Here is a 13331-nt window from a genome sequence, read left to right as displayed (position 1 = left end):
CCCTGTCGACTAACACGGTCGGCCATTTATGGGAGTCAAAATTTTGACTCCCATAAATGGCCGATCGTGATAGTTCGCGACGTAAAAAGAAAACCGTGCAATTTTGAGAGATACTTGTGTGGATCATTATATTCTACTTTTAAAACATCTTTCTAACCATATACATTTCATAACAAACAGTTTAAAACGCTTTTTATAGACCAACTCGTCCGATCCAAGGCAACGTGTTCCTTTAAGATCCTCCCTGTATGGAAGTATTGTTTCCTTGGCAGAGACTGTATGCGCTCTAAGGTTTAACAAATCATACAAATCCAACACAATCCAAATTTTGATAATCTTTGGTAAAGAGAAGCACAGTGTCTATGCTCAAAGAAGTCATTGTGCCATTTCTGGATGCGAATCCACATTCTGACAGGCTACCACAATTTGAGTCCAGTTATTCAAATCACTCTGCAGCATAGTGATGGTCCCTGAATTTTTCTTAGGCTCATGATGTGTTTCAGTAGGGCGCCCTCGCCTGTAGAGGTCAAAGGAGGCTGTAAGTTTGCAAAACCTGTGCTGGATTATCTGCTCATTGTTTTATCTCTAAGATAGCGACTGATAAATGCATAAGGTCTATAAAAGAGATTTTGTGGATATGTCAAAAAGTAATGCCTTGTTTAGGAGGGTTGTGGGGGGGGGGGGGTTGAATCTGCCTTTTCATGTGAATACTTGCCAATATTTTTATCGTTGGCAGGAGTCTGGTTTTACACATGCAAAGGTGACAGTTTGTATGCTTTTGTAACCTTGTCCAATGTTTAAGCGTTGTTTATATGCCCAAAGATTTAAAATGAACAAGTGTAAACAATATGATTTACTGTATACATTTTTTTTTATTGTCTTCTGAAATTGTATTTGCGCTTACATTTCTGAATAAACATCAGGCAACATCTGAAAAAAAGCCTTTGGTGTAGAAAAGACCAATGTCACACATTAGGCAAATTTAAAGGCACCCCAGGAAAAAAAAAAGGTATTCAAATTTGAATGTTAACACTTTTTTCTTGGGGATTGTGAGAAATTTTTTCAAAGAATGACTTATGTGCTACCAAAGTGGTCTTGTAGCATGCACTCTGTGATTGTTTCAAAGTTGCCTTTAAACGTTGCCTTCTGTGACAGTGCCCAAGGGTAACAAGATCCAACATCAATTATTATTTTATTCTCTGAAATGGTAAACAAACAGTATGCGCAAAGCAAACAATTAACTGTTTGTTTTCAAGTTGCCTTAATTATTACAGTTTTTAATGACATGTCAAGTTCAGCTTTTGAGGAAATGATATTCACACTTAAACAGATGAGTTGCTTTCTGTCTTGTTTTTAGCCATACCTTCTAATATCAACTGTATACAAATGATTCGTCAAGTTTCTTTATTAACAATACAAATAGTATGGAGTTAGTAACATAACGAAATGTTGTCCTGTTTGTGCTCATTAAAGCCATTATACACTTTCGTTAAACAGTATCATATTGTCCAAGGCCCACACTTCGTGTTTCACAACTAACATATAAAATAACAAACCTGTGAAAATTTAGGCTCAATCAGTCATCGGAGTCGGGAGAAAATAACTGGAAAACCCACCCTTGTTTCCGCACGTTTCGCCGTGTAATGACATGTGTTTAAAATAAATCCGTAATTCTCGATATCGAGAATTGATAATTGTTTTAATGTTTTCTTAAAACGTAAAACATTTGCTGGAATAATATTTCAAGAGAAGTCTTTCACAATTACCTTCTGTAAACCCTATAAATTATTTGTAAGTCTGTGAACTTTTTGTTTCTGTTCTGTTCCGAAAGTGTCCAGTGGCTTTAAACTGAAAATAAAGGTGTACGTTTTGTAACCGCTCTTTATTTGATAGGCAATACAACTTAAAGTACAGCAGCTTTCGTTAGTATATAAAACGTTTTGAGAACCATTCCACTTTTTGAAGTACTGTGGCTATGGAAAAAGATATCAGTTTTTATCCATCAATTAAATTTTGTATCTCAGAAACGTCACTGCCCTAAACGTTTCTCGTAGTGTATTCCCTTAACCGAACCGCACTGGGATTTTCGGCGACACGTAAAAAGCCCTATGAGTTTCCAGTTAGTTTCATTGTTTAATTCACAGTTTAATTTTTTAATTCATATTAATGAAACATACGAACGGTTCTGAAAACCAATTAATGTATACTTTGCAAAACTTGGTCGGAGCTTTTTTCAATTGAAAGTAATTTACTTGCAGTGTCCCTTTTCTGCATTGTTGAACGAGTTTTCCCATTAATTAACCACCGCAAAGAAGCGTGAAGACACTGGACACTATTGGTAATTTTCAAAGACCAGTCTTCTCACTTGGTGTATCTCAACATCAGAAATAACCAAACATGTTAAAATTTTAGCTTAATCGGTCGTCAAATTTGCGAGATAATAATGAAAGAAAAAACACCAGTCACACGAAGTTGTGTGCTTTCAGATGCTTGATTGCGATACCTCAAATTCTAAATTTGCGGTCTCGAAATAAAGTTTGTGGAAAATTACTTATTTCTCGAAAAATACATTACTGCAGTGGGGGCTGTTTATCACAATGTTTTATATTATATAACTGACATACAGATCCTCGTCATTTTATTAGTGGAACTTACTTCACATGACATTCACTATTACTCCCATCCGCATCGGCGATCAAAAAGACCTATTCGCCATGGGGAATAGCATTTCCCATTCAATAGTTAGGATCATCCTTGTTCCCAATGTTTTTGAGCAGTACAGCGCCGGCGCGCCGCTGCTGGAACAAAGGAGCATCTGTGCAAAAGGTTGTGTGATTTTTCATAATGTTATACTTTTTTTTAAATACATCAAATGACAAAGATCTATATGTCAGTTATATAAAACAAATATTGAGTGGCTTTAATTCGTGGAATGGAAGGAATATTATCGCTCGGTAAAATTTGAACTACTCCAGCCTCGTGAAATGGAACAGTCCAAATTTTACCTTGCGATAATATTCCTCCCATTCAACTCTGAGCCACTCAATATTTGTATACTATCAACCTCTCCCAATTACTCGTTACCAAGTAAGGTTTTATGCTAATAATTATTTTGAGTAGTTACACATAAGTGTCCACTGCCGGAATTAAGTTGTATACGTTTGGTAATTGGGACCCACTGTTCTTTCAAAGGTGGTAGTTTTTTTGTTGGTTTTAGGACATTGCCGACAATCGACAATCGACAATCGACAATCAACAAAGAGTGGTTATCCACACAATAACAATAATCTGCAATTGGAAAACTCAATCTGAAAAGCGTTGCTGCCAGTGACGCTTCTCATATTCAATTTTTGTTCAATTTTTTGTAAAAGGTGATTTATTTTTTCCATCGCAGTACTTCGAAGTGGAACTTTCTTAAATGCATTTCAAAACTTCTGCACTTCTTACCAGTATGTTTTTATTGCTATTTATTAATTTTCAAGAGTCATAACCAAACGTATCAAACCCTTTTGAGTGAGGCACTCCATACAAAATTAACAAAATTGTAAAGATGAACTAGTCACACAAACTTTTTATCATTGATGACTGGAATCCTGAGTTTAGAACTTCAGAAGCTTTCAAAAGTTTTAATCATTGTGTGAATCATTTCACTTCGAAGTTTTGTGGTTATGGATAAAGATACCAGTTTTATCATTTAACATGTGCATCTTAGAAACGTTTCTTTCAGAAACGTGTATCAGCTTGTGGATTCCAATTGCGGAATATTCTTCCTGCGTAGACATAACCGATCCAGATTTTAAAAATGAAATCTGCCTAGATTAGTTTTATTATATACAATGTATATCTACATTAAGGATTAAAACAATGTAACTATTAAAAAAAAAAAGGAAAAAAAAAGTTAAATGTTTCATAAAGCATGTTATTTCCCCAAGTGTAATTAATGAGTCAATGGATGTATTCGTGAGCGACGTGTACTGATTAACGAACATGAAAATCCTTTGAAGGTGTAAAGGCTGTGTGTCCTGTCCGACAGTACTTATTCGATGATGCATCTATTGGATTGTAGCTTCCACATAACGATTCCTACTGAAGTTTGACATGTTCACCGTAGTGCTGTAGTATCCCTGCGGCTTCTGAGGACACTGCCAGTTAAGCAGTCTCCCTATCGACACCTTTAACTGTGGATTCCGTAATCCGTACACCACGGGAGCTACGCCCAAATTACACAAGTATATGGTGATGGTGAATTTGATGTAAGCTGTTTCGCCGATGGCCAATGTGACGCACAGGGGAAGACTGAATATGATGGTGGTGAGGATTGGGAAGAAGATGTTGCTAACAATCTCATTCTTCGCCTTGCATCTCCGCCTCTGGATGTCGTTGGTGCCCGCAATTGCCGAGTCGGGAGGTAGGGACGACACCGGCGAGGTGCAATTACGTCCCCTTGGAGGTGACACGTGGCTCTGCTGACGTCTGAAGTGAGAGCGTATATGCCGGTAGATTAGCCCGTACGAAAACACAATCACCACGGTTGGGATTGGGTAGTATAGCGCGGCCAGCGCCCTGTAGTACTGGGGTGTCAATGTCTGAGAAGCGCAGGTTCCGTTATGAGTGACGAACAGGGTCTGGTGGGTTTCTGGAACGATGCAAGCAGCCAGAGGTGGGAGTACCCATAAAGCAGTGATTATAACCGCCATCTTGAAATGAGTGAACAACCAGTTGTAGGTATCGGGTCGTGTCACCAGGAGCAAGCGGCTGACTGCTATGGCTCCCGTGTTGAACATGCTGGTGCCGATGGCAGACAGTGTCCCCAGGCCGTCGTAGCGGCATTGCAGCCACGTTTCATAGCGGCAGATCATCGTGTAGATGTCCCATACAATAGAGACACAGGTGACCAGATGAGACAAGCAGAGGCTCATGATGAAGATGTTGGTGGCCGGGTGGTGCTTGAGAAGTGTGGACTTCACCACGGCAATGAGTACCAGCATGTTCGTGAAGAAACCGAAGATTGCGATCATGAGCCATGAAAGGCCTAGCGAGGCTAACATGTATAAAGTTTGGTCATCGTAGTCAAATATCGCGGAGCAATTCATCATCAAAACCTAGTTATTTTTTAGCCCGACTCCGAAATAATCCGTAGATTTAATAAGATAGTCTCACTTACCCGACACCACAACTCGAAAGAGCATCTAGTCAGAACAATTGGATCTAGTTATAGCGACTCAATTATTCATGACCCAAATCGAAATGCTGTTTTTGTTGAGTTTATTGCTTCACCAGAACTATAATATATTATTATTGCCTTTAAAACAATTGTCACGCAACATTGTTTCTCCCACTTATGATCCCAGTTTCATTGTATGTTGAACGGTAGCGTTTTGTGATTTTTAGCCAGCTTCAAGCAATATATAACTATCGGTTTTGGTGAGATGATGTAACCCCTATTCAGTGTTAACACACAATGGGAAATAATTATATTCTTTCACTTTTATATGAAACAACTTTTTTATTTATATATTTCAAACATTGACTTAAAACGGTCGTGCAAAGTTTGTGAACAGTTCAACGTGTATAAAAACATATTCAAGGCCAACTTTTAATTACCGGATAACAACTAGAAATTGAGTGTGCAACTTCCTTATTCGTCAGCAGATTCTGTGATAGCAGATTCATTCAAGGAACATTCAAGAATTGGTAAAACAAAACTCGTTTAAGATCACAGATTTACATACAATTTACACGATTTAATGATAGTAGGAAATATACCTTTAATTGATAACTTGATATCATTAGTGTATCACATTGGGGGGTTTTCTGACAAACTTGTGGCTGTGACTAGTCCTTGTCCAATACTATCCTGTTGAGTTTGTAAAACAGGAGTGAGGGTCACTAAAGCTGAGTGATAGTGAATAACACCGTCTTGCACCAAGAATACACCAGATCGTTCTGGCGCCGCCTTTTTGTTTCCGTTTGCGAAAGTCGGATGAAACGAGGGCTCTACGCCATCTCCACGTTTTGGTTAATATTCAGTAACTTATATCTAATTATTGGGGCGATATCTGTCTTCCATTTGGGAAAATAACATGAGGTGGAGGAGAAAGATTCTAAAGAGGGCGCAATCCGAAGAAGTTTGTTAACAGCTTTCCGGGGGTTGGGGTGTGGGGGGGGCACCAGAATCTCCTGCCACACCGGATCCGTTTTAGTGCGTACTTTAATCTCAGTGATTAGTGCGGTGTGAAGGTTAATTAATATCGTTGGGGTGGTGTCAATTATAAAAACAATTGTAATAGGGGACTTTTGGAACGCTAGGTGGCAGCAGACTAACTGGGTAAATCCATTGCTCGTAGTGCGTGTGCTCGGAACAATAGGGACTTACCTAGTAAGTCTACTGCAACTCAACGTTCCAAAATCTCCCTTTAAAAGGTGCATTCGTGACACGTGTGACTTACATACCTGCATACAGCCCAATTTTATAAAACGTGCTAAGCACAGAAAGGTATTTCTTAAAGCCATTCGACACTTTCGGTAAACAGTATTGTCCAAGACCCACACTTCGTGTATCACAACTTCTATATAACATAACAAACCTGTAAAAATGTAGGCTCAATCGGTCATCGGAGTCGGGAGAAAATAACGGGGAAAACCCACCCTTGTTTCCGCACGTTTCACCGTGTCATGACATGTGTTTAAAATAAATTCGTAATTCTAGATATCGACAATTGATTGTTTCAATGTTTTCTCAAAAAGTAAAGCATTTCATGGAATAATACTTCAAGAGAAGTCTTTCACCATTACCTTCTGTAAACACTAAGTTATTTGTAAATCTGTGAACTTTTATTTGTTTCTGTACCGAAAGTGTACAATGGCTTTAACGGAAGATGATTATCTTAATTCACGCTGTTGTGACTGGTGCCTCACTTAATGTTTGCTAATAAGCAAAGAAATTTATCAGCAGTATTTTCTGCTGAACAGTTTTATGAAACTGATTCCAGGAAACTGACATCCAAAATGCAGTTTATAACATCAAAAAGGTAGTTCCAATATGCCAATTGTCTCACTTAGAAGTGACGTAGTTTTCGAGAAAGAAGTAATTTTCCACAAATTTGATTTCGAGACCTCAAGTTTAGAACCTGAGGTCTCGAAATCAAGCATTTAGAAGCACACAACTTCGGTGACAAGGGTGTTTTTTTTTTTTTTTTTTTTTTTCATAATTATCTCGCAACTCCCACGACCAATCGAGCTCAAATTTTTCACAGGTTTGTTGTTTTATGCATATGTTGAGATACACCAAGTGAAAAGACCGATCTTTGACAACTACCAATAGTGTCCACTGCCTTTATATACATGGATCGCTATTATAAGGTCATCTTTGATGTAAAACAGTGATGTACGCGCTGCGCACATGACATATCATGCCAATGACAGCCTTTCAAATTTCACGCGTGCGGGTTTCATCAAAGACAGCGGCCCTTGCTAGGGGTCTATGCAAACCTAGTGCACATTTTGTTATGTGGTCGTGAACACCAACATTAAACTTTTATGCACGCCCTGTTACACCCAACATCAACACTACTTCTCGACCAGAAAATAACGTGCATTTAAAGATATCATGTCAAATTTTTGGCCGATTTGACCTAACAATTTTGATTTAAAATTCATTGAGCCTTTGCTCGATAAGTCCGCCAATTATTAGTAGCAGTGAAATAATTAAAGTGCTCAAAATTATTATTTGTCGGGATCCCGACCATTTATCACGTGATCAGTTCTTATGTGTTTTATAAGAAACGTTTAAAAATAATTGTCATGGTTCCTGACCATTATAAAGTAAAAGTTAAACTTGTTTTCGCTAGAGCGGGTGATACTCTTTGAAATACTATTCACTCAAAAAATCTATTTTGTAATGTTAGGGGCCAAAAATCTGACATAGCATCTTTAAATACAATCTGTGAATGAACAAACTGTTTACTTCTTAAAGGCAGTGGACACTGTTGGTAATTACTCAAAATAATTATTATCATAAAACCTTACTTGACGACGAGTAATGAGGGAGGTTGATAGTATAAAACATTGTGAGAAACGGCTCCCTCTGAAGTGACATAGTTTTTGAGAAAGAAGTAATTTTCCACGATTTTGATTTCGAGACCTCAAGTTTAGAATTTGAGGTCTCGAAATCAACCATCTAAATGCCCACAACTTCGTGTTACAAGGGTGTTTTTTCTTTCGTTATATTATCTCGCAACTTCGACGACCAATTGAGCTCAAATTTGCACAGGTTTGTTATGTTATGCATATGTTTAGATACACCAAGTGGGAAGACTGGTCTTTGACAATTACCACAGCCTTTAAACTGATCCGACCTGACGAAGGGTATTTATTAGTGTTCCTCTTTACGAGGTTGGTTACCCACTCAACGTTAAGTTACTCTCTGATTGATTTGAGCTTCGGCCTGTATCGAGAGTGGTTTTGTACCCAGGTGATTATACGTACGGTAAATTAAAGGTGAAGTGCATAGCCACTATCATGGGTAGGCTTACATTTTTTATTTTATTTTTCGTTTCGTGGGTTATGAATAGCAGTTTGAAAACCAGTTGTTTTAAGGTTATTTATAATAATATCATTTAACGAGTGCCGTGTCAATGATGAATACACTGCTTGAGTTTGTCGAATACAAAGATCTGCGAAGAGTTTACTCAATGTGTTTCAATTGGTGTCTTTGTAGCAAAAAGCGTACCCACAATTGTTGGCTGTGCAGAAATCGATAGTTTCAGCAGTCTTTGTACACACAAAGGGGGATCAGAATTAACTTGTTTTTAGTCTGACAAAAACTAACCTGTGTTTGTCAAATACAAGATGTGCAAAGAGTTACTCAATATCAATGTTGTTCTATTAGATAAGTGTCTTTGTAAACAAAAAGTGTACCTCAATGATTGTGGCTAAAGTGCCGGCGGACAGATTTCCCTGGGACACCGAAAGTGCCTTAACAATTGTCCTATGTCATCTCAAATAAAACGGCCAGTAGACAACGTTGAAGATGACGAAAGCGAGTGGAAACGTGAACCGAAATAATCTATCTAATTTATCGGCAGTCAGTGGTTCCCTGTAGCCTGGTCTCCGGACGGAGCCCAGGTTGTAGTGGCACTCAAATATTCCCAGGTGGTCTATCTTCTCGTTGATTCCGTTTCCAAGTTTCTTTGTATAATTCTTCAGCCGACGTTTATTCTGAAAGGAGAAGCGAATTTACGTCAAATTTAGTTAACAGATGCACACCCTGAAAATACAAAAGTGAAGGGACTTGATTCTAAAAATGTTATATTTATCGTCAACAGCTGCAGTGCTACTCATCAAGTAATTTTCTTTAGGTAATTAATTTGTTGAGCAATATGAAATTGGGAATTAACAATGTGGCCACACGTCATTTGTCTATGTCGATGCGTGTCGGAAATTTTAATGAAATATTTTGTGAGATGTGTAGCGTGGTTTGAACAATCGCCCATTTACCCCTTCTCAAAATGATATACATTATCAACAGTTGCAGTGCTACTTACCAAGTATTTTATTTTGTAATAATTAAGTTGAGCAATGACCTTGCTTCCCTGTAAACCTGATTTGAATTTTAGAGTTAACAATGTAGCCACATGTCACTAATGTCTGGTGGAGCATTGATGCAATTCAGAACTTTTAATGAAATCTTTTGTGAGATGTGTAGGGGGAAAGATTGTTGAAACCACTTTTTTTTTTTAATGGGACTTGTTTTCTCAAAATGTTATACATTATCAACAGCTACAATGCTACTTACAATTTTTTTTTATAATTAACTTTCAGAGCAATTACCATGTTTCCTTGTAATTCTGATTTGAAAATAGGAGTAAACAATGTAGCCACAGTCGCTTGTCTGGTGGAGTATTGATGCGTGTCAGAAATTTTAATGAGATCTTTTGTAAGTTAGACAGGGGGACAAATTGTTGATAATTTCTCTGAACATAAGTACTACCCATTTAGGTAATGGCATCATTTACACAAAATGCACTAAATACATGCACTTTTGTTATGGGTGCAAGGCCAGAGGAAACGTGTATTATTTATGTTGTTTATTAAGTTGTTTATCAAGTGATGGTGGCTTTAGTGTTCCAATAAATCAAACCCACACCAGTCAGTGAGACTATAATATTAGCGTTTTAGTGCGCATTGTACTCTGGGTTGCAACATGCAAGTCTTCACGTCAACACTCTAAAAGAAAACGGATCAATTTTATACAAGTTTCGGGTCACACTGATGGGTCGGGCCCAAGCACTTAACACTCATCATCTCCCGTATCCTGGGTCTGAGAAGCCTGACCCATTTTTGGGTCAGGCTGACCCGGAAACTGGTCAAAAAAAATATTTTTTGTTTTTTATATTTTTCAGCCCGGCGTCAGTTTGACCCACTTGTTCCCAACCCAACCCTGCACTGTAGCATGCAGACCTTAAAATGGATCCTAAGTTAGGACGAGTTACTCGTTCTAACTCGAGATAAGACGAGTCCTAATTCTTTGTGAAATCGACCCCAGGCATCCTTAGACATTTAACGGGGTCAATTATGACAGGGATTTTTGGGCGGAACTAACTTTTCAAAGAATGTAAATATTGTTGTTAACGCATTTAGGCCGATGTATCACTTGGTCTATAATGGTGTAACGATTCAATGAAAGGTGGTGGCAGGGGGACCATTTTATACGCTACTTTGATTTCGCTCAGAGATGGTGTCGGGAGGTTCTGATGTCTTCCATACGGCAAACTGTACAATTACTATGTATACTAGCGCCCTCATTTGAATCATCCTCATTCAAGTCACGTTAATTTCCCATATGAATGACAAAGTTCCCTATGACACCGGATTTACAAATCTTTTACAGCAGTATCCTTACCTCTATAATGATTAAGTAGTTGGCTCCAGCATACTCAAGTAGTGAGCAGAAGACAAACAGGAGACACACTGCTAACCACACGTCTATTGCCTGAGAATTTAGTAAGGCCAAATAAACAGAAGTTTTAGTTCATTATCACTCTGACTCAACTGATTTCTTCACACCCAAGGGAGCGAAGTCCAATGTATAACTTGTCTTCTGTAGTTTCATTCGGGCAACACGTGTGACGTGGGAGGTAGAGTGGTCCCCTTTTTGTTATCCGCAAGGATAATAGAGGCGTTGACTTTACATAACCAGTTGTTTCATTGGTTGCAATGATTTAAAGTCAGTGGACACTATTGGTAATTACTCAAAATAATTATCATCATAAAACCTTTCTTGATTACGAGTAATGGGGAGATCGGTTGATAGTATAAAACATTGTGAGAAACAGCTCCCTCTGAAGTGACGTATAGTAGTTTTCGAGATAGAAGTAATTTTCCACGAATTTGATTTCAAGACCTCAAGTTTAGAATTTTAGGTTTCGGAATCAAGCATCAGAAAGCACACAGATTGAAGATTGGTCTTTGACAAATTACCAATTGTGTCCACTGTCTTTATTCGATGAACGTAAAGCTGGGTAAGCTTTCCACCTGTGTTTTGATTGGTCTAAGGTCTTGCAGTTGCAGCTGACATGTCAAATTAAAGGGTGAAATGTGATTATCGAAAGGGATCGACGTTGGCTCAATGGTAGATCTCTAGTGTAAACCACGACCCTCGAAATTTGACGTTAAACGTTGACTCTACGCGGGACGTTGTTTATGAGTGGGGACATGGGGTCGCAGATACCATATTATTCGTGAATTGTTTCAAGTGATATTGGCCTACAGGCTGGGATTTTGATATTACAGAGAGTGTGGCTATGTGACTGACCTTTGCATACGTCACAAGAGGCATTGTCTCCTGCACCCCCGCAGTCATTGTCGTAATCGTCAATACAGTCGTTATGCCAAGGGACACCCTTGCTGGAGCCGCCTTTGCATCAATCCAGAAGGAAAGCCACGCTATGGCGACTATGAGTGAGCTGGGTATATACACGGTCAGAATATACGACTGGAGATGACGACTAAAATAAAACGTCACTTTCGCCACGCTGTAATCGCCTGAAAAGAGTAAGCAAAAAGAATCAATTTAGAGCGCTATTTTGTAAGACAAGTCAGAGCTCTGAGCCAAGTATAATACACCGATGCCGCATGTGTCTTTAAAGGCACTGCACCCTATTGGTTATTACTAAAAAAACTGTTAGCATACAATGTTACTTGGTAACGAGCAATGGGGAGCTGTTGATAGTATAAAACATTGTGGAAATGGCTTCCTCTGAAATAACGTAGTTTTTGAGAAAGAGGTAATTTCTTACTTAATTAATTTTAAATACTTTAAGCCTGAAGCCTTTAGGCATCTGAAAGCACATTAATTTGTTGGTGCAAGGGCATTTTTGCTGTCATTGTTTTCTTGCAACTTTGATGACCAATATTGAGCTCAAATTTTCACAGATTTATATTTTGGGTATTGGTGGTAGATGCTAAGTGAGATACTGGTCTTCAAAGATTTCCAGGGCTCTATTTCAGAAATCAATAAAATCCTTCGCAAGACAAATCGTCAGTATTACCATAGTGATTTGAACATCACACGTTACTTAGCAACTATACGATTGATTTGCAGTTAAGATCAATAGCTCTTTGTGAAGAGCACCATGCCTTTACGATTATTGAAACAATACATGTATAATGAGGCATCCTTACCGGTTGCGCCGTAAGCAATGTGTGTGATAGCCGTCTTGAATTCATCCAGGCTGAATTTAGGAATCATAAGATCTTTATCAATCTCGAGGGAAGAGTCAGTAATGTTTAGTGTCATCTCGTCTGAATTGTAGGCATCTGTTGTGGAGATGGGATCAAAGGCAACAGCTTTTATACATGTTGAATTCACCATCGTCATAATTGACGCTGTTTTTTTGTGTGTGTGTTTTTTAAGATGTAATCCTCCTCATGTGTAATGCCATTCATCTCTACTTCGTGCAGTTCTGGTTCATGTTCTTCCTGCATATACCCTGATGTAATCTCTCCATCTTCTTCTCTTTCTACCTCTTTTCCTTTCCCCTGTCCTTGGTTGCCAATCCGTTATTCTGGTTTTTCATCTTTAATTTTTAGTGTAACTTCTTCGGACAGTGTGTCCAGCCCATCTCCATTTAGCATGTAGTTATTGTCCTTGATGTTTCCTCTTACTTCAGCTTTCTTTCGTGTTTATGTGTATTTATTCCCGTATCTCATCGAGACGTGTAGCATCCCCCACCCTTTGCTCTTTGTACTGTGCGGACTTGTTTCGTTCAGTTCTTAATGTTGAATTTAGGCCAAAAAGCACTGCTTTTGAATGTAAATTTATATCAATG

At 38.4% G+C, this 13331-nt stretch overlaps 1 protein-coding gene across 1 annotated transcript in view; it reads right to left on the bottom strand.

Annotated features, from left to right (window-relative positions):
• Positions 1-8054: 8054 nt before the first annotated feature.
• The window catches only part of LOC139937330 (glycine receptor subunit alpha-3-like), a 40485-nt gene continuing 35208 nt past the window's right edge, over positions 8055-13331 (bottom strand). The window contains exons 6-9 of the mRNA XM_071932435.1: positions 12685-12819; positions 11816-12045; positions 10904-10993; positions 8055-9219 (exon numbers count right to left, since the gene is read on the bottom strand). Coding sequence (XP_071788536.1) covers positions 8995-9219; positions 10904-10993; positions 11816-12045; positions 12685-12819 — 680 coding nt within the window. The 3' untranslated portion in view covers positions 8055-8994. The remainder of the gene's footprint in view (positions 9220-10903; positions 10994-11815; positions 12046-12684; positions 12820-13331) is intronic.

The sequence above is a fragment of the Asterias amurensis genome, chromosome 5 (genome assembly GCF_032118995.1).
Source record: "Asterias amurensis chromosome 5, ASM3211899v1".
In the NCBI taxonomy this organism is placed as follows: Eukaryota; Metazoa; Echinodermata; class Asteroidea; order Forcipulatida; family Asteriidae; genus Asterias; species Asterias amurensis.
Note: the sequence above shows the minus strand (reverse complement) of the source record. Positions and strands in the feature narration are given on the sequence as shown.